Source organism: Malaclemys terrapin, chromosome 15 (genome assembly GCF_027887155.1).
Source record: "Malaclemys terrapin pileata isolate rMalTer1 chromosome 15, rMalTer1.hap1, whole genome shotgun sequence".
In the NCBI taxonomy this organism is placed as follows: Eukaryota; Metazoa; Chordata; order Testudines; family Emydidae; genus Malaclemys; species Malaclemys terrapin.
The window spans coordinates 3,217,873-3,236,867 of record NC_071519.1 but is presented as its reverse complement, the minus strand read 5'-3'; the positions used below and the strand labels follow the sequence as shown (position 1 = coordinate 3,236,867).

General features: G+C 62.1%; 2 protein-coding genes across 2 annotated transcripts in view; both read right to left on the bottom strand.

Moving 5' to 3' along the window:
• Nucleotides 1–197: 197 nt before the first annotated feature.
• On the bottom strand, nt 198–17,247 carry LOC128823407 (DNA-directed RNA polymerase II subunit RPB1-like). The gene is given in 30 exon segments (XM_054005660.1): nt 198–572; nt 663–813; nt 930–1,043; nt 1,437–1,573; nt 1,575–1,625; nt 1,933–2,013; nt 2,015–2,137; nt 2,458–2,640; nt 3,348–3,452; nt 3,556–3,656; nt 4,033–4,279; nt 4,371–4,595; nt 4,795–5,000; nt 5,387–5,492; nt 5,771–5,942; nt 6,284–6,467; nt 6,862–7,084; nt 7,681–7,884; nt 8,587–8,681; nt 9,602–9,770; nt 10,892–11,101; nt 11,195–11,405; nt 11,615–11,739; nt 12,258–12,390; nt 12,474–12,694; nt 13,421–13,582; nt 13,836–14,117; nt 15,923–16,096; nt 16,683–16,819; nt 17,120–17,247. Coding segments are annotated over 30 exon segments (4,935 nt in total). The 5' UTR covers nt 17,247; the 3' UTR covers nt 198–296.
• A 35-nt stretch (nt 17,248–17,282) lies between these two features.
• Nucleotides 17,283–18,995, bottom strand: part of LOC128823342 (claudin-7-B-like) — an 8,123-nt gene continuing 6,410 nt past the window's right edge. Inside the window, exon 3 of the mRNA XM_054005583.1 lies at nt 17,283–17,293. Within this exon, the coding sequence (XP_053861558.1) occupies nt 17,283–17,293 (11 nt within the window). The remainder of the gene's footprint in view (nt 17,294–18,995) is intronic.

Below are 18,995 nucleotides of genomic sequence, written 5' to 3'. Positions count from 1 at the left end.
AGTTGGGGCTGGTGGGGCTGTAGCTGGGTGACGTTGGGCTGTAGCTGGGGCTGGTGGGGGTGTAGTTGGGGGATGTCGGGCTGTAATTGGGACTGGTTGGGCTGTAGCTGGGCGAGGTGGGACTGTAGCTGGGGGACGTCGGGCTGTAGCTTGGGCTAGTGGGGCTGTAACTCGGCGACGTGGGGCTGTAGCTAGGACTGGTCGGACTGTAGCTAGGTGATGTTGGACTGTAGCTGGGGCTAGTCGGAATATAGCTAGGCGATGTCGGGCTGTAGCTGGGGCTGGTCGGACTATAGCTAGGTGATGTTGGACTGTAGCTGGGGCTGGGTTGGGCTGTAGCTCGGCGATGTGGGGCTGTAGCTCGGACTGGTCGGACTGTAGCTGGGTGACGTGGGGCTGTAGCTGGGGCTGGTCGGGCTGTAGTTGGGGCTGGTGGGAGAGTAGGAGGGGGGACGTGGGGCTGTACGAGGGGGATGTCGGGCTGTAGCTGGGGCTCTGGGGCGTGTACCCTCCGGGCGAGCGGGGCTCATAAGCCGGCGACGTTGGGGAGTAGCTGGGAGACATGGCCCCACCTGTGGGGCGAAGGAAGAAGAGAGGGGGTTGTTAGAGGTGGGGGAGCATGGCGGGGGGGCGGGGGACATGGGCCAAGGCCCGACACTCACCTGGCGACGGGACGTAGGGGCTGGAGGGGCCCGGGGAGCCTGGCGAGCCGGGGGTGGGGGACCACGCCGGGGAATAGCCCGGGCTGAAGCCACTGGCATCGGAGGCAGCACTGGGGGGAGAAACCGGCCGCACCGGGGGTCATGCCGCTGCCTGTGGGGAGCGACAAAGGGGGCAGGTTAATTTCACCCCTGACTGGAAGTAAGGGGGAGGACAGAAGAACCCATCCACTGCCCCCCAAGGGATAACTCCATCCCCCACATACGCACCGACACTTGGGGACCAGGCTCCGTAGGCCGGGGTGGCCCCCTGGTTCCAGGGGGTCATGGCGGGTGACATCCCCCCCATGGGGCTGGGGGCCGAGCCAAAGAACATGCCGGTGGCTGCGGGGAAGGAGAGCAGAACGTTAGAGCCGAGAAGAGCGGGGGTGACTGAGGGGGAAGAGGCCAGCACCAACCCCCCAGGCTGGGCAGGAAGCCACCCCTCCCAAAGCCATCCTGGCTCCCAGCTCCCACTGCCACACCCCACTTCCCTCCCAGAGCCAGGGGAGAGAACCCAGGAGTCCTGGCTCCCAGCCCCCCTCCTCTAACCCACCAGCCCCCACTCCCCTCCAGAGCCAGGGAGAGAACCCAGGAGTCCTGGCTCCCAGCCCCCCTCCTCTAACACCACCAGCCCCCACTCCCCTCCCAGAGCTGGGGAGAGAACCCAGGAGTCCTGGCCCACCAGCCCCCACTCCCCTCCAGGAGCTGGGGAGGGGAGCCCAGGCGGGTACTCACGGACGCCCACGCCCAGCCCCGGGGATGTTGGTGGGGATCTCCATGCCGTATTTGCACTTCTCGGCGTCCAGCAGCAGGTCGAAGCAGCCAGTGCCAGCGGGCGCCAGCTGCCCCAGCATGATGTTCTCCGACACCCCCCTTCATGGGGTCGCTCTCCCCGTGGGCCGCCGCCTCCATCAGCACATCCACCTGCGGGAGGCTGGGGGTCAGGGGCTGGCGGGGAACACAGGAGCCGGGGAGCCCCCCCCCCCCACTGGGAGACGAATAGCCCCCTGCTTGAAGGGGCTGGGAATGGGGTACCCAGGAGCCCCCCCCCCATAGCCAGCCCCCACAGCGCCCCCTGCTAGGAGTGGCCTGGTTGGAGTAGCTGGGAGCCCACCCCCCTCGCCAGCCCCCCTGCCCGCACAGCAACCCTCTGCCAGGAGGGCTGGAGTTGGAGGAGCCGGGAGCTCCACCCCAGAGCCAGCCCCGTCCCCCACAGCGCCCCCCGGCTCACCGTCTCCTCGAAGGAGCACTTCATGAGCGGGCCCGTGTCCTGGCGGTTGACCCCGTGCCGGGTGATGGCCATGAGGTGCCCCACGGCAGGTCATGGTGTCGCAGAGCAGCGCCAGGTGCCGGTAGTTGACGTAGGAGCCGTCGAAGGAGATGACGTGGTAGAGCTCCCGCTCTAGGGCCTTGCGCACAGCCTCGATGCCCAGCACCTGGGGGGGGGGCAGGGGCAGTGAGCCTGCTTATCATGGGGCCCCCTCTGCTGGGGCAGGCAATGGGCCCAGATACTGCAGGACATTCCCCCCCCCGCTCCTCCTGCTCTCCACCAGACCCCACTCCCCTCCCGGAGCTGGAGAGAGAACCCAGGAGTCCTGGCTCCCCAGCCCCCCCCCCCCCCCCCCCCCCCCGCTCCTCTAACCCACCAGCCCCCACTCCCCTCCCAGAGCCGGGGACAGAACCGAGGCATCCTGGCTCCCAGCCCCCCCTGCTCTAACCCACCAGCCCCCACTCCCCTCCAGGCATCCAGACTCACGGTGAAGATCTCTACGATGTCATTGGAGGTGGTGCGCACGGGGTCCACGTCCTTCTCGCTCAGCACCCGCATGAGGCTGACCCCGTCCGTCTCCAGGATCCACTCCTGCAGGGCCTTGAACTCCCCATCCTCTGTGATAATGATCTTCTTCTTGTTGTCAGTCTGGGGCAGGTGCATGTACACCTGGGGGGGGGGGGGGGGGGAAGGGAGGGAGGCAAGAGGCGAGAGACACAGGGTAGGTCAACGCTACGCCCCCCGAGTGGGCCGGCCAGGGACCCCTCGCCCAGCACTGAGATGTGGCCACCTCTATTAATCCGGGGATCCCTTTGCGGAAATGCAGCTGCTTCTAGGGTGGGGTGTGGGAGGGGTTGAACAGCTGCAGAGCCATGGTACCAGTAGTTTAGGACAGGAAGTGAAAGACATGGTGTGACTGAAGCTGCAGGGGAGGACAGGAAGTGACCCAACAGGATCCCCGAGAAGGGGCGGGGCCAGGACACCACCCGGATTAATGTGACAGGCCGGGGGGGGGGGGGGGGGAGGGGGTTGTTCAGTGGACCCTGGTTCAGGATCCTGGTTTCACATCTGTGGTGGTGGTGGGCACTGAGGGGAGAGCGCCCCCTACTGAGCCTTTCGCCCGGCTCCCGCAGCACAGCGCCCCCGAGCTACCCAGCGTGCCCTGGGGCAGGCCTAGCCCAGCTCTGTAACAACCCTCCCACCCCCCACCACCACCAACCCCCGGCACTAGCCCAGTTACCCAGCGTGCCCTGGGGCAGGCCTAGCCCAGCTCTGTAACAACCCCCCAACCCCGGCACTAGCCCAGTTACCCAGCGTGCCCTGGGGCAGGCCTAGTCTGGCTCTGTGACCCCCCCAGGCGGGCAGAGGCCCCCCACCTTGCTGATTTGCTCAATGCCCTGCAGAGTCATGTCCGTCAGCATGTTGGACTCGATGCAGCGAAGGAAAACATCATCATCCATCTTGTCCACCACCTCCTCCTCCTGCGCCGCACGGGGAGAGGGGCCGGGTTAGCAACAGGCAACACCTCCCCCTCCTCCCCAATCTCCCCGCACCCCGGGGCTGCCCCCCAACCCAGTCACTCACCTCCTGCATCTTGTTCTCGTCGCTGTTCATGATGCGGATCCGCAGCACCAGCTTCTCTGCGTTGTCGTCATTGAAGATACAGTTCAAGTCGTCCCCGAAGCCTGCGGTGGGGAGGGGAGCCATCAGCGGCAGCACCCTTCCCGCCATGGGTCAGACCCCCACGCCCCTGTGCTGCCCCCTTCCCCCAGAGGGCCGTCCCATAACCCATCTCCTGCTGTGGGATGAGCTCTGATTCTTCAGAGGAAGGTGGGGGGAAAAACAAAACAAAACATGTGTGTCTAATTTTGCATGAATGCTTCCTGACCCCTGTAGGCCGGAGCCATGAAGCATGAGAGTGGATTGGAATCTGCCTCAAAGCAGAGCTATGGGGGGGTGAGGAACACATCTCTGCTCCCCCCCAACCCCTCCGGCTGGGATGGCATGAAGGCTCCTGCCACCTTGGAGGGAGGGAGGGGAGTGTGTGTGTGTCCCCCTCACCGGCGTTGATCTTCTCGGCGATCTGCTCCATGGTGAGCTTGCGGTCGGTCATGTGCTTGCGGTCGAGCTCAACCCGCAGCAGCCAGGGTGAGATGCGGCTCACATCGAAGTCGGGCATCTCGTAGTAGACGTTGACCCACTCCTGGTCTTCCGCCACCACTGTGCTCTGTGGGTTGGGGTCGTAGTAGATGGCCGTGTTGGCCGTCACCTTGCGCAGAGTCGTGTGCTCCAGCCGGCACAGGATATCCTGGCAGGAGAGAGATGGGGTGAGGGGGACTGCATGCAGCCTCTCCCCATTCCCCCCCCCCCCAAGCAACGCCAGAGCCCCATGGCGTTACCTTGGCCCGCTCAGCATCCCGGGCGGACTGCCCCAGCAGGAAGACGGTGAGGGAGGGCGTCTTGGGTTTCTTGGAGATGTTGATCAGCTCCTTGAGACGGGGCACACCCAGTGTGACGTTTTTGGCCGAGACGCCGGCGTAGTGGAAGGTGTTCAGGGTCATCTGGGTGGCGGGCTCGCCCAGCGACTGGGCCGCCAGGGCACCCACCATCTCACCCGGGTGAGCCTGCAGGAGGGGGAGATGGCGTCAGAACCGGAGAGGGGGAGGAACCAGCCCGGGAGACCGGCTCCTGGGGCAGCCATCCTCTGGCCTCCCACCCCGGCGTCCCGCCTGGATGGGCCCCATCTATCCCGGCATCCCGCCTGTCCTGCGTTAGGCCAGGCCCCCCCCTCCCTCCTCCGGCTCCGCCGCCCCCAGCGCTTACGATGGCCTGGTTGAACTTGGATTCTATCTCGCCCAGCAGCCAATCGAAGGCCTCCCCGCTGAGCCGGAACTCCTCCACCATGCGCCGGCTGCAGAGCGTGGAGCGCAGGTGGATGTTGAAGAGGAGGGTGGCGTTCTCCTGGGCCTGCCGGCTCAGCGGGTCATCCCCGTTCACGATCACCAGCTTCCTGCTCAGATCCTTCACGCCTGGGGGGGGGAGGGGGGGACAGCGTCAGACGGCCCAGGGGTCACCCCAGCGTCCCCCCTTCCACTACCTTGATGGGGTGCAAGTCGGAGGGCAGGCGCATGTTGATGTGGAAGATATTCTGGTCCCCACCCAGGCCGGTATCCTTCCCCCCAACCCGGATCAGACCAGTCCACGGGCAGTACCCCCCCCATGCCCAGCACTGGATCGGACCACAGGCCCGTCCGGGCCCGTACCCTCTGCTCCCGCACCGGATCAGACTCCAGGCCAGCATTCCCCCCCCCGGGGAGTTCCAGGGTCCCTGCAGAGAAACACCCCTGCCCCCCCGGTTGTCCCAGCATGCCATGGGGCTGACTGGCCCCTCGATGGGGCCGGGGGGAAGACCCACCTTCCACCACCTTGATGGGGTGCAGGTCGGAGGGCAGGCGCGCGTTGATGTGGAAGATCTTCTGGGCATTCCAGATCATGCGAAGCAAGTTGCAGGGCAAGACCACCTTGAGGGGGGGAAGGGGGGCGGAAGAGAAGAAACTGGGGCTCAGCACATGGTACAGTCCAGAGCCTCCCCCCACACCGCAGGGTCCTGAGGTTTAGAGTCAAGAGCAGGGGGGCTGGGAGCCAGGACTCCTGGGTTCTCTCCCGGCTCTGGGAGGGGAGTGGGGGCTGGTGGGTTAGTGCGGGGGGTGGGGCTGGGAGCCAGGACTCCTGGGTTCTCTCCCGGCTCTGGGAGGGGAGTGGGGGCTGGGACTGCTGGGTCCCGCGCTGACCCACTCACCTTGCTGTCGCCCGTTGGGAAAATGACTCTCAGCACCTCGCGGTCCTCGCGCATCTTCTCGAACTCCCTCTCCAGCTCATTCTGGATGTGCGCGTTGCTCAGGATGTCCTTCACCATCTCCTCCTGCAGGGTGCGCCGCAGTGCCCGCTCGTTGGTGTAGTCAAACTTGAACCTGCGGGCGGAAGGGCCAGGAGTGAGAGCTGCTGGGGGGGGGGGGGGGCACCTCCCCACACACCCACCCCTAGGAGCTGCTCCCCTCACACCCCTCCCTCTGAAACCTTTCCTCACCCATACTCCCAAATGTACAGCTTCTGCACCACAATGCAGCCAACTCTGGGGCGGGGCGGCTGGTTACACAGGGACCCCTCGGCAGGAGCGGAGATGCAGCCACCTCTGGGGCGGGGCGGCTGGTTACACAGGGACTCCTTGCCCAGCGCCGCAATGCAGCCACTGCAGCCACCTCTGGGGCGAGGGGAAATGGCGCCCCACACGCACAGGGCCAGGTTCACTCACTTCTTTTCAAAGGCCTTGTTGGAGGGCTTGAGGGTGGCCAGGTTCTGGAACTCCACACTCTCCCCTGCCAGCCCGTCCTCGCCGTACCGCAGCTGCACCACCTGGTTGATGGAGTTGCGTACGGTGGCATCGTATTTCACCATCACCGACTCCATGGATTTGATCAGCCGCCGCTGGATGTACCCTGGGGAGGGGGAAGTGGGCGTCAGCGCGGGGGGTGGGGGGCATTGCCGGGGAGATACCCCCAAGCAGTGCCCTGGCACCATGACATTCACCACCCACGAGTTCTCGGTACAAGAGTTCTCGGGCAAAGGATCAAAGAGGGGACACTCCCCCCACAACTCGACACCCGTCTGGGGAACCGAGACTGAAGCCGCGAGGTGGGTCCCGGCTGGAGGGTGACCAGATGTCCCGATTTTGGGGGGGCTTTTTCTTACACAGGCACCAGCATGGCAACACAGCTGGGGGCGAACATCTGTGTGAGCGCAGGACCTGGAGGGGTTTACAGCTTGCCGCGGTATCCCAGTGCGAGAGCACCCCCTGCCCCACTCCCCGTCCCACAGTGCCCCGCTCCTCACCGGTCTCGGCTGTCTTGACGGCCGTGTCGATGAGGCCCTCGCGCCCGCCCATGGCATGGAAGAAGAACTCGGTGGGCGTCAGGCCGGCCAGGTAGGAGTTCTCCACAAAGCCCCGGCTCTCCGGCCCGTAGTCGTCCTTGATGAAGTGGGGCAGCGTGCGGTGCTTGAACCCGAACGGGATGCGCTTCCCCTCCACGTTCTGCTGCCCCACCACGGCAATGACCTGGGGGGGGAGGGAGGGTGACCCCGGTGCCAACCTGGTCCCAGCCCACTGGCCAAGCCAGGCCTGGGTCTCCCCCTCTTCACCCAGCCCCCCCCCAGCAGCTCCCAGGGACAGATCCCCACAGACCAAGATCAGCCCTCCCGCCCCCCCGCATTGTGACGGGGGACTTCACAGCCCCCCCGTTGACTGTGATTCGCACCTGGGACCGGGGCTGGACGGAGGGGCTGCCCCAGCTCCCGGCTCCACACACGCAGCTCCTCAAAAGGGTTCCCACACTGCTTTCCCCCCCCCCCACGCCTAGCCCCACAGATCCTAAGGGAGGCTGGGGGCAAGGTGAAAAGCTAGCACTGGGTGGACAGGACTGGAAGAGAGCCCCTCCCCCAACCCAGGGGGAAGGGCTGGGAGAAGGCTCATCCCACCATCTCAACCCAGGGAGCGGTGCTAGAAAGCCCCTGCCACCTTCCCAACCCAGTGGGTGGGGCTTGGAGAAGGCCCTGCCCACTCCCACCTCAGGGGGTGGGGCTGGGAGAAGGCCCCGCCCACCCCCAGAAGCAAGGCCCTGGGGGCAGCGGCCAGTCCCCAGGTTCTAGCCCCACCTGGGAGATGTTGATCTTGGAGCCCTTGGCCCCCGACACCACCATGGATTTGAAGTTGTTGTACTCGGACAGGGACTTCTGGGCGGAGGAGCCGGTCTTGTCGCGGGCATCGTTCAGGATGCGGTTCACCTGGTTCTCGAAGGTCTGCCGCAGCGTGTTGCCCGGTGTGGGCTCCAGCTCGTTGTTGTGAGCCTTCTCGATCACCTGGGGAGCCGCACGGGGTGAGTGCCGGGCCCCCGAAACCCCACCGCCAGCCCTGCTCCCAGAGGGGCCTCTGGTGGGGTGAACCCAGCCCCCCAACCCCAGCCTCCACAGCTCCCAAACCCAGCCCCCTATGGCCCCCCAAAACCCAGCCTCCATGCCTGTCCACTGCCCCCAAACCCAGCCCCCCACAACCCAGCCTCCATGCCCCTTCCACTGCCCCCAAACTCCGCACCAAACCCAAAACCCAACCTCCACACCCCTCCACTGCCCCCAAACCCAGCCCCCCACAACCCAGCCTCCACACCCCTCCAGATCAGCCCTCCACAGCTCCCCCAAACCCAGTCCCCACACCCAGCCCCCCCACTGCCCCGAAAATCCATGCGCCACACCCCTCCACTGCCCCCAAACCCAGCCGCTCAAAACCCAGCCTCCACACCCCTCCAAATCCAGGCCCCCACAGCTCCCCCAAACCCTGCCACCACACTGCTTAACATCCAGCCCTCCACTGCCCCCAAAACAAGCCCCCAAATCCCAGCCCCCCCACATCCAGGCCTCCACTGCCCCCTGAAACCCAGCCTCCATGTCCCCCAAACCCATCACCACCACCCACAAGCCCCAAAACGCAGAGCCCCACCGTGCCCCCACACCCCAGCACAAAGGGGCCAGGCCAGCTCCCCCACGGCGCCCCCCGATCCCTGGCACCTCTATGACATCCTGCTTGGCTTTCTTGATGGTGTTCTGAATGTCCTGGTAGGTCTTCGCATCAGCAATGGAGTCCCCAATGCCGATGGTGTGACCTGGGGGGGGGGGGGGGGGGGGGGGGAACAGTACAGTCAGACCCGGCTCCCCTCCCCAGCAGGATCCACCCACGGGGAATGGGCAGGGGGGGATTTCTGGTCTCCCAAGGCACATGACAGACCTGGGACCCCACCTCCAGAAAGCAGCAGTGTAGGCTAGGGCTGGGAGCCAGGACGCCTGGGTTCTCCCCCCAGCTCTGGGAGGGGAGTGGGGGCTGGTGGTTAGAGCAGGGGGGGCTGGGAGCTGGGACTCCTGGGTTCTCCCCCCGGCTCTGGGAGGGGAGTAGGGGCTGGTGGTTAGAGCAGGGAGGGCTGGGAGCCGGGACTCCTGGGTTCTCTCCCCGGCTCTGGAAGGGGAGTGGGGGCTGGTGGGTTAGAGCAGGGGGGGCTGGGAGCCAGGACTCCTGGGTTCTCTCCCCGGCTCTGGGAGGGGGAATGGGGGCTGGTGGGTTAGAGTAGGGGGTGCTGGGAGCCAGGACTCCTGGGTTCTCTCCCCAGCTCTGGGAGGGGAGTGGGGGCTGGTGGGTTAGAGCAGGGGGGGCTGGGAGCCGGGACTCCTGGGTTCTCCCCCCAGCTCTGGGAGGGCAGTGGGGGTGGGTGGGTAAGAGCCAGGGGGGCTGGGAATCAGGGTCCTTCCTGACATCGGCCGATCCCTCTCCGTCTCGCAGACCGGAAGGCGTTCCGTGCACAGACTATCTCCCTCTGTGAGGTGCCCGGCTGGGCCCCGATCTCTGTCTGGGGGGGAGGGGGAGGGTTCGCGCTGTGCCCAGGCCGACGGGGCTGCTGCAGAAAGGACCAGGTGACCAGGGGACCCCCCGTAGCACCTAGCAGTAGCCAGTCCTTTCTGCAGGAGCCCCGTCAGCAAGGAGCTGGTGGAGGGCACCTGCAGGGGGTGGGAAGCTGCCTCCCTCCAGACTCACCCTCGATGAGCAGCCAGTTGTTGATGACGGTCTGGATGTTGCTGTAGAAGAGGCGGGTCGTGTCGTGGCCCATCTCCAGATAGGAGATGTGGACCAGGGAGCCCGCCGAGGTGCCGAGCGATTTCTTACACAGGATGCCCATGATCAACTCCCCGTTCTCCACGATCACCTGGCGGGAGAGGAGTCAGATCTCGGCAGACCGGCCGTGCTAGCTGCGGACCGGCCGTCACGACGCGTGGTTGGGCAGAGGAACCCCGCAAGATAACCCTACGGCCGTCACGACGCGTGGCTCAGTAGATAACCCTATGCCACGGGAACGGTTTCTATACTAAAGGAATCTGCTTTGATCTGTTCGCGATCCTTTAAAATCCACCTGTCGTTCAATCTCTATTTTTTGCCGATTTCAAAACCCAGTTTGTTCCATTCGTCTCAAAAGCCACATCTATCTCCTGCCACACGAGAGAGAGGGTGAATTTACTGAGCTTGCGCGGTGCAGATGGGCCTACACAGCGCAGGCCAATATAATTTGGGGTTCACCCGTGTCACGGAGTGTGGGGGAGTCACCCCCACTTCCTGCAATTCAACGTGACTCTCAGCCAGCCGGTAACACCGAAGATTTATTAGACGACAGGAACACGGCCCCAAACAGAGCTTGTAGGTACAGACAAGAGGACCAACTCAATCAGGTCCATCTTGGGACCCCGAGTCTGGGCCTCCCTGTTTCCCCAACCAGGTCCAAACTGAAACGCTCCAGCCCCTCTTCTGGCCTGTCTCTCTTTCCTGGGCCAGGAGGCCACCTGATCTCTGTTCTCCAACAGCACTTGCCGGGGAGGGGCCCAGGCCATCAGTGGCCAGGAGACAGGGTGTCGGCCATTCTCTGTGCGGACACCATCGCACTGGCCCTCTCGGGCTCTGCAACAATCATCCCCCCTTATCCCACCACTTAGATACTTAAGAAAGGCATAGGGGAAACTGAGGCACCCACACAGCATTCAGAGAAAACATTAAGAACATTCCCGCCACGTGACAGCAATTCACATCATGTACATCTCCTGCCACACGAGGGAGGGGGCACATTTTCTGAGCTTGTGCGGTGCACATCGGCCTGTACAGCGCCCGCCAATATAATTTGGGGTTCACACGCACAGGGCACTGGGCATCCCCCTAGCTGAGTCCTCCCACGGAGACGCTGTGTGATTCGACAGCGGGGGCGTGTGTGCTGGAACGGGGCGTGAGCCGGGCACAGCCGCTCAGTGGCACCCCAGGGGGGGCCCCGGCCCCGGCGGGTACCTTGGTGTCGCCGGGCGAGATGTGCTTGTAGGGCCCGCTGTCCTCGTCGTCGGGGTGGGTGCTGTGGGTGCGGATGCAGTTGATGTGGCCCGGGATGATGAGGGAGAAGATCTGTTTGCCCGTCCAGAGTGGGCGGGGTTTGAGGATGGCCGGCTGGGGCACCTTGCCATCCCAGGTGGACAGGAACATGAGCAGGTTCATCACCTCGCCCTGGAGACAAGGGGGGGAGCGTCAGATGGGGGGATGGGACGCTGGCCCAGCCCTCTCCCGCCCCCCCCCCCCCCGCGATTCGCGCCCGCTCACCCGCTCCAGGAAGACATCACGCTTGGTGAATTTGCGCACGGCGGTGAGGGTGTCCTGCACGATGCCCATGACGGGCCGGTTGGACTGGGGGGTGACGATCATGCGGGGCACCATGGCTAGCTCCTGGATCTCCGCCCGCGTCTCCAGCGACTGGGGCAGGTGCAGGTTCATCTCATCCCCGTCGAAGTCGGCGTTGTAGGGGGTGGTCACGCTGGGGGGGGAGCGGAGCCCGTGAAGGGGGGGGCTGTGCCTGGCAGATCAGCCTCCCAGCCCCCATGGCAGCGAGCCGGGGTCACGTCGGGGGCTGGGTTAACAGACCTGCACCGCCCGCAGCTTGGGGGACTCCCACACAAACGGGGGGCACGGGGCTGCCCGGATGAGGGGGGTTGAGAGCCCAGGCAAGGAGGGGGTGCCCCTCACCTGAGGTTGAGGCGGAACGTGGACCAGGGCAGGATGCGCACCCGGTGCCCCATCATGGACATCTTGTGCAGCGTGGGCTGGCGGTTGAAGATCACAATGTCCCCGTCGCACATGTGCCGCTCCACCTGGGGTGGGGGGAGGGGGGTGAGCGGGGCAGTGATCCCACCTGCCCCCAGAGATCCCACCGGTGCCCCACAGACCCCGCCCCTCTCCTCAAGCCTCCCACCCCCAGAGATCCCACCCCACAGACCCCGCCCCTCTCCTCCAGCCTCCCACCCCCAGAAATCCCATCCCCACACCCCTTCCCCATCCACCCAACACCCTCCCACCCCAGAGCCCATCCCCTTCCCCAACACCCTCCCACCCTGGAGACCCCACCCCTGAACCCTGGCCAAAGACCCCTGCCCCAACGGCCCACCTCCCGACACCCTGCCCCGAATCTGAACCACACGCCGTCCCACCCCCTGACCGCCAGTCCCCATACGCCCCTCCCCAATCTGAACCCTCCCCCCCCATCCCTCCCCCCTTTTAAGGTATGGAAAGCCCCTCTGCAGCCCCCACCGGGGTCATGGGCAGGATCTCTGGGAGATCGGGGAAGCTACTGCCTTGAGAGCCAGGCCCCCCACCCCCCGGCCGCGCCGACCTTGTAGCCGATTTGCAGGTGGAGGTCGCTGGGCTTGGGGTGGAAGCGCAGGTCGATGCGGTCACCATTGTCTCGGATGATGTACTTGGCTCCCGGGTACTGGCTGTTACCCCTGCGTACCAGCTCCTGGAGCCTACGAGGGGGCAGAGGCGTTAGCTGTGGGGGGACCCAGGCCCTCCCCTCCCCTAGCCCCCCTGGGCTCGCCGGCTGCCCCACCTGTCGATGTTGAAGGGCGTGACGATCTCGGCGAAGGTCATGTTGGCAGCGATGGAGCGGGGCACCCCCACTTGGTCAATGGAGAGGTTGGGGTCCGGGGTGATGACCGTCCGGGCGGAGAAATCCACCCGCTTCCCCATCAGGTTCCCTCGCACGCGCCCTTCTTTCCCCTTCAGCCGCTGCTTCAGGGACTTGAGGGGACGCCCTGATTTCTGCATAGCCTGCCGGGGGGAGGAAGGAGGGGGTTAACTGGGCTCGGACACAGATTAGGGGAGCAAGAGGGGGCACCCCCAGCCTGGGAAAAGCAGGGCACACAGGAACCACCATCATTAATGTGGAGGTGCCGCCCACCAAGACTACAAGTCCCAGCATGTAATGCTGGGCTGTCAAGGCAAGCCAGGGGCTACAAATCCCAGCATGCAATGCTGGGCCTTGAGCCAATTGGCCCAGCAGGGACACCTCCCTGCATGCAACTCTCCATTACAAGCCACGCCAACTACAAGTCCCAGCATGCAGTGCTCCGCACAGCATAGCATGCTGAGATACATAGTCTCTGGCTTGGGGTACAGCTTTGCATCTTGGGATTTGTAGTCTCTGGATTGGCTTGTAGTGCAGCATTGTCTCTACTGCATGCTGGGATTAGGCACACAAGGTGCCATCACAAGCAAAGGCACAAGCAGCAAAGACCACAAATCCCAGCATGCAATGCTCCACCATCATAGAAAAACTACAAATCCCAGCAGGCAATGCTCCCTCTTGTCCCAAATTGGACTGACAACACATGGGGTAAAACGTCCCGGCATGCAATGCTTTATCCCTGGCTGAGCAGAGGAGCAGGACTACGGAGACGACAAATCCCAGCATGCAACTGGCAGGGGCACAGACTACAAGTCCCAGCATGCACGGCACTGCCAGGCTCCCAGCACAGCGCGGAGAGCCAGGCTCACCCGGGGCAGGCCCGGCAGCTCGTTGTCCACCATGGTGGCCACGTGGAACTGCAGCAACTTGACGTCCTCGGCGATGACGTGGGCGGCCGCCCCGTTCTGCTCGTTGCGCCGCAGCTGGTTGTTGATCTTCACCACGTCCGCCAGCTTGTGGGTCAGGTCGTCCTGAGAGAGGGGGAGACAGCCGGAGTCAGGGAGCGGCCCCGCCCCTCTCCCAGCACTGGGAGAGAACCCAGGAGTCCTGGCTCCCAGCCCCCTCCCCGCTCTGACCCACCAGCCTCCACTCCCCTTCCAGATCCAGGGAGAGACCCCAGGAGTCCGGGCTTCCAGTCCCCCCCCGGCTCTAACCCACCAGCCTCCACTCCCCCCCAGATCCAGGGAGAGACCCCAGGCATCCCAACTCCCGCCTGGGGCCCACCTGGTTCCTGGCCGAGCCCTGCATGACCACGGCGGGCCGGACGGAGAGTGGGGGCACGGGCAGGACGGTGCAGATCATCCACTCAGGCCGGGCGTACTTGGGCTCCATGCCCAGGATGAAACACTCCTCGTCCGAGATGCGCTTGAAGATCTCATGCACCCGCTCCGGGCTCAGCAAGATTTTCTTCTCCTGCGAGTCCTCGTTGACGTGTTTCCACTCAGCGTAGAGCTCCAGCCCGGTGCGCCGGATCCGGGGCTGGTACCGCCCGCAGCCGCCGTGACCCTGTGCAGGGGAGGGAGGGAGTCCCAGTCAGGGCCAGCCCGGCGCCATCCCCACCCTGCCGGGGTCCCTCTGTGACAATGCACTCCATAAGATGGTATGCAAATATGCTAATGAGCATCAATATGATGCCACTGGAACATGCTTCCTGCAAAATGTCTCTTGTACGGGATCATTTCAAAGCTTATAATCTGAGTGTGGTCATCCTATTTGTATGAATGTACCACTCTTGTATCTGAAACTAGGACTATGAAATATAACCCGAGATCCTATTGTAATTATGCAAAGTGTGGGCCATTAATGGTGGCTTGGAATCTTGATGGCTCCCATTGACCAGGACAATTGGTTGTACGGGGCTCTGTTTACTTGTAAGTCTCCCTGTATGCTGGCAAGTGGGTAATGAAGTCTTACATGGGACGAAGTGGGACTGTTCTTAATGTTTCCTCTGAATACTGTGTGGGTGCCTCAGTTTCCCTTATGCAGTTCTTAAGTTGCTAGGGGGTGAGATTGTTGCAGAGCAAAGGGCCAGTGTACATAAATGGCCAACACTCTGTCTCCTGGCAACTAATGGCCGGGGCCCTTCCCCCCTGCAAGGTGATAGCTAACGGGTTAGAGAACAAAGGAATCACATTCACATGACCTCCTGGCCCAGGGAAAGGAACAAAGCAAAGGAGGTCGGACTGGAGGGTCAGTTTGGAGCTAGCTGGGGACGAGGAGTGAAGTGCAGATGTGGGTGTCTGGCTCACTGCCCCCCAAAATGGACCCGGCTGAGGGGTCCTGTTCTCTGTACCTACAAGCTGTTTTAGACCATGTTCCTGTCACCTCTGTTTTACTGGCTGGCTGAGAGTCACCTCTGACTGTGAAGTGGGGGTACAGGGCCTCTGGCTCCCCCAGGACCCCGCCTGGTGGACTCGCTGCGGGAAGCTCACGCAGGGGCAGAGGATGGTGGCTGCTCTGAGGTCAGACCCAGGAAGGTGGAAGCCATGTGAGCTTCTTGCCCTGGAGACAGTCTGCTCACAGAGAGGAGACTTCACCAGAGTCCTGCCCGGCTTCATAGGGAGCAGTCCCAGAGCATCGCCCGGGGACTCTGACAGTGCCAGTCACCTGAACTGGAATCCATCTTTAACCCGGTGCTTTTCCACTTAGAAGGAGAAGGTGGGGACAAAGGATTCTCACCTTGTGCAAAAGCTATATAAGGGGGTGGAACAGAACAAAGGAGTCTAGTCTGTAAAGGAAGCATATTGGAACATCTCAGAGTGAGATTTACCCCTATTCAGTTTCCTACTGTATTAGACTTAGACTTGCCTGTTTTTGTTTTATTTTGCTTGGTAATTTACTTTGCTCTGTCTGTTATTACTTGGAACCACTTAAATCCTCCTTTTTATACTTAAAGTCACTTTTGCTTATTAACCCAGAACAAGCAATTAATTCCTGGGGAGCAAACAGCTGTGCATTTCTCTATCAGTGTTATAGAGGACGAAACATTTATGAGTTTCCCCTGTATAACCTTTATACAGAGTAAAACGGATTGATTTGAGGTTTGGACCCATTGGGAACTGGGTATCTGGGTACTGGGGACAGGAGCACTTAAGGTGTTTTCAGTTAAGCCTGCAGCTTTTGGGGGACCTGGTTCAGAGCTGGGTCTGTGCTGTAGCAGGCAGGAGTGTCTGGCTCAACAAGGCAGGGTTCTGGAGCCCCAAGCTGGCAGGGAAAACGGGCTCAGAGGTAGTGTGTGTGTGGGGTGTACGTAACAAGATTGCACATCAGATGGCAGTTCCCAAGGGGGGGGGGTGTCACACCCTCACTACCTTCTCTTTGGTCAGGTCCTCGTCGCCATCCGGCTGCTCCACCCCGAACTTGTTGTCCATCTCCTCCCCACCTTCACAGATGTTCTTGCCTTTGCAAAGGTCGTAGACGTGGGTCAGGCGCTTCTTGGGCTGCCCCTTTGACTTGCCCAGGATGTCCTTGATTTTCGGGTTGTTCTGCAGCGGAAGACACATACCGGGGCGTGACCCAGGGAACCCCGAGATCCCCCAGATGCACAGAGAGGGGCATGGCGAGGTGGGTGGTGATGGGTCTATGGCAGAGGTCCCCCAAAGAGTGGGGGGCATGGAGGAAAGTCTGGAGGGCACGGCGGGGTGCAGGCCAGCACCCACAGGGGTGGGGAGGGAGCGCCACCTAGCCCCTCCCCACCCCCAGCTCTGCTCTGGTCCCATCCCCAGCCACATCTCAGCCCCTGACTCCGCCCCCAGCCTTGCTATGGCTGCAGCCCCAGGCCCCTTACCCGTCCCCATTTCCCCTCCCCACCTCTGAGCCACGGACCTGCTCCAGGTCCCAGATCCACCCCCAGCTGCAGCCCCAGCTTCGGCCCCCTTACCATCTGTGCCCTTGCTCCCCACCAGGCGTGACCCTCAAACGTTTGGGGGCCGCTCATCTATGGTCTTACAGAGCAAGTGGGAGCTGACAAGGGACTCGTCTCAGGGTGGGGAGGGGATGGATTTCCGGGGGGGGCCTATCAAAGGGGGGGACAATTGTACCGGGCCCCCGTGGGGAGGGGGGTCAGCTCACCGAGTCCACCAACAGTTTGGAGCAGAAGAAGCAGACGCAGCGCAACACCTTCATGGTCTTCCCCAAGAAGCCCACATGGAAGACGGGCTTGGCCAGCTCGATGTGGCCGAAGTGGCCCGGGCACTCGGTCATGTTCCCTGCGGGGAGAGCGGCCCCCGGTGAGCGCCACGGCACCCCAGAAACACCCACACCAGGGGCACCGCCGCGCCGCGGGCGGCCAACAGCACCGGTCAGCCAATGCAGCAGGCGCCCGCCTGGGAACATTTGGGTTTTGGGGATTACAGTTTAGGGGGGTGGGGAATGAGGCCTGTCGCCTCTATGGGGCACTGGCTCCCATCCGGCCCCAGGACAGGGACTGGCTGGCTCAGCCCCCACGGGACGCCACGCCGGCATCCCCCCCCTACACCGCCCTCAGGAGCAAGGTCTTTTGGTCTCACCTGCACACGTCTGGCACCGGCCCGTCTTCTCGATCACTCCTTGCCGGGGGTCCATCAAGCCCCCCAGCTTGGGGCGGCCCCCCTCCGTCGTCTCGGGGTACTTGATCCCCCCCTCCGTCACCGACATTCGTTTCTGGGAGGGTGGCAAAACGGAAAGGGAGGGTCAGGCTTGTGCTGGAAGTGGCACCACACCCAGGGGAAACTGAGGCAGACGCCGGCGCGGCAGCGCAGGGTAGGCTGTCAGCCTGGGTGACACTGCATGTGGGGGGCTTAAGGATTATGAGAAGCCCAGGATGTTTCATGACAGGTCCGACCTCTATCCCAATATCCTGTCTCCAGCAATGCCCCAAAGCATGACAAAGACTCCTGTCAACACCTTGCAGTTTGGAAAGACTGCCTCCATTTCATGTGGCATGGAGTTCCACAGGCTAATTTGCACTGTCTAAGCCTCCCACGCCCAGTACCAACCTATAATTAACTCCCGGCTTTAAACCTGCCAGGGCTTTCAACCTAAATCAGATCAGGATTTTCAGAAAGCTAAATCCAGTGGTTCCCGGTAAGTCAAGGAGCTGGTAACTTTGCATCGCTTATCTACCGCGTTTCACCAGCAAGGCCTAAGATAAATTAAGGATCCATCAAAAAAGCCCTTCCGATTTGCCGTTGTAAGAATTAACCGATCGTATCCTGAGCCGCTATGTATGAACCTAAAAATGAAGCTGTCTACAAACTTCAAGAACTTTCTGAAAACTCCCTCAATATCAGCATTTGCCTCCAACTAGTTTTTTTGGTGATTTTTTTTTACCTGCCTTCGCTGCAAACAGCGCTTAAAAATTATGGCACCAGGAAAACAGGCCATCAAATTATTTCTGATTGTTGAGCCGGTTGGCTCTTCGTACGGCCAATTTCACTTGCCACCCCGCGGAGAAAAAAACATGACAACACATTTAAAGGTGTCTGGAAGATCACAAAATTTGGCAGGATTCGAGCAGAGGTACTGCACCTGAAATGGCTTGTAATTGATTTTTTAAAATCAAAATTGTACTGTCAGTTGGTAGCGTCACTTAATACGACGCTCTGCAAACCGCATTCAAAAACGTTTTGAAGGAATGAAACCAGAAATATTTGCACCCCGATTCCCTGTCTGTCTCCAGTTCCATCCTGGTGTATTAAAACTCTGCACGCCAATGCAATCGGCAGGAAATATCCCCTCGTCCCTGTGATGAACTGGGACAGTTCTTACTGTGGTCTGTGAATGCTGACAGGGGAGTGTGGCTAGGATAGTCTGCATTGGGGGATGGGAGACTGACCGAGGGAGAATACCTGAGCGTGTAACATGAGAACCCAGGAAGGGGTTAGAGGCCAGGTGACACCTGTGCCTGGAGACTGAACAAAGTCTGGGGGAGGGGTCGCTGAAGGGGAAGTTTCAGGAGCTGGCTGGTGGAAGGGCTGGGAGGCAGACGGAGCTCTGACCTCCCAATGGGGCTGTGGTGCCCCTGGGACCCCAAGATGGACCTAACTGGGGGGGATCCTGTTGTCTGTGCCTGCAAGACCCGGTCCTGAACTGTGTTCCTGTCTAAATAAACCTTCTGCTTTACTGGCTGGCTGCGAGTCACTGTGAATTGCAGGAAGCCAGGGGTGCAGGGCCTTGTGTCCCCCCACACTCCGTGACAGTCCCCAAACACCACCACTGGAAAAGTGTTACAAAGATCCAGGTTGCTCCCAGAGTCCGGGAACAAACTGCCCAGAACATCCGATTCGTACATCTGTCTGTCCCCGCCCATATTCCACAGCTGCCCCCCCATGAACCTAGTCACAGCACCCCCAAAACTTGATCCCACTTTTCCCACACCCTTAATTAGGTTATGTAGCCACAAGA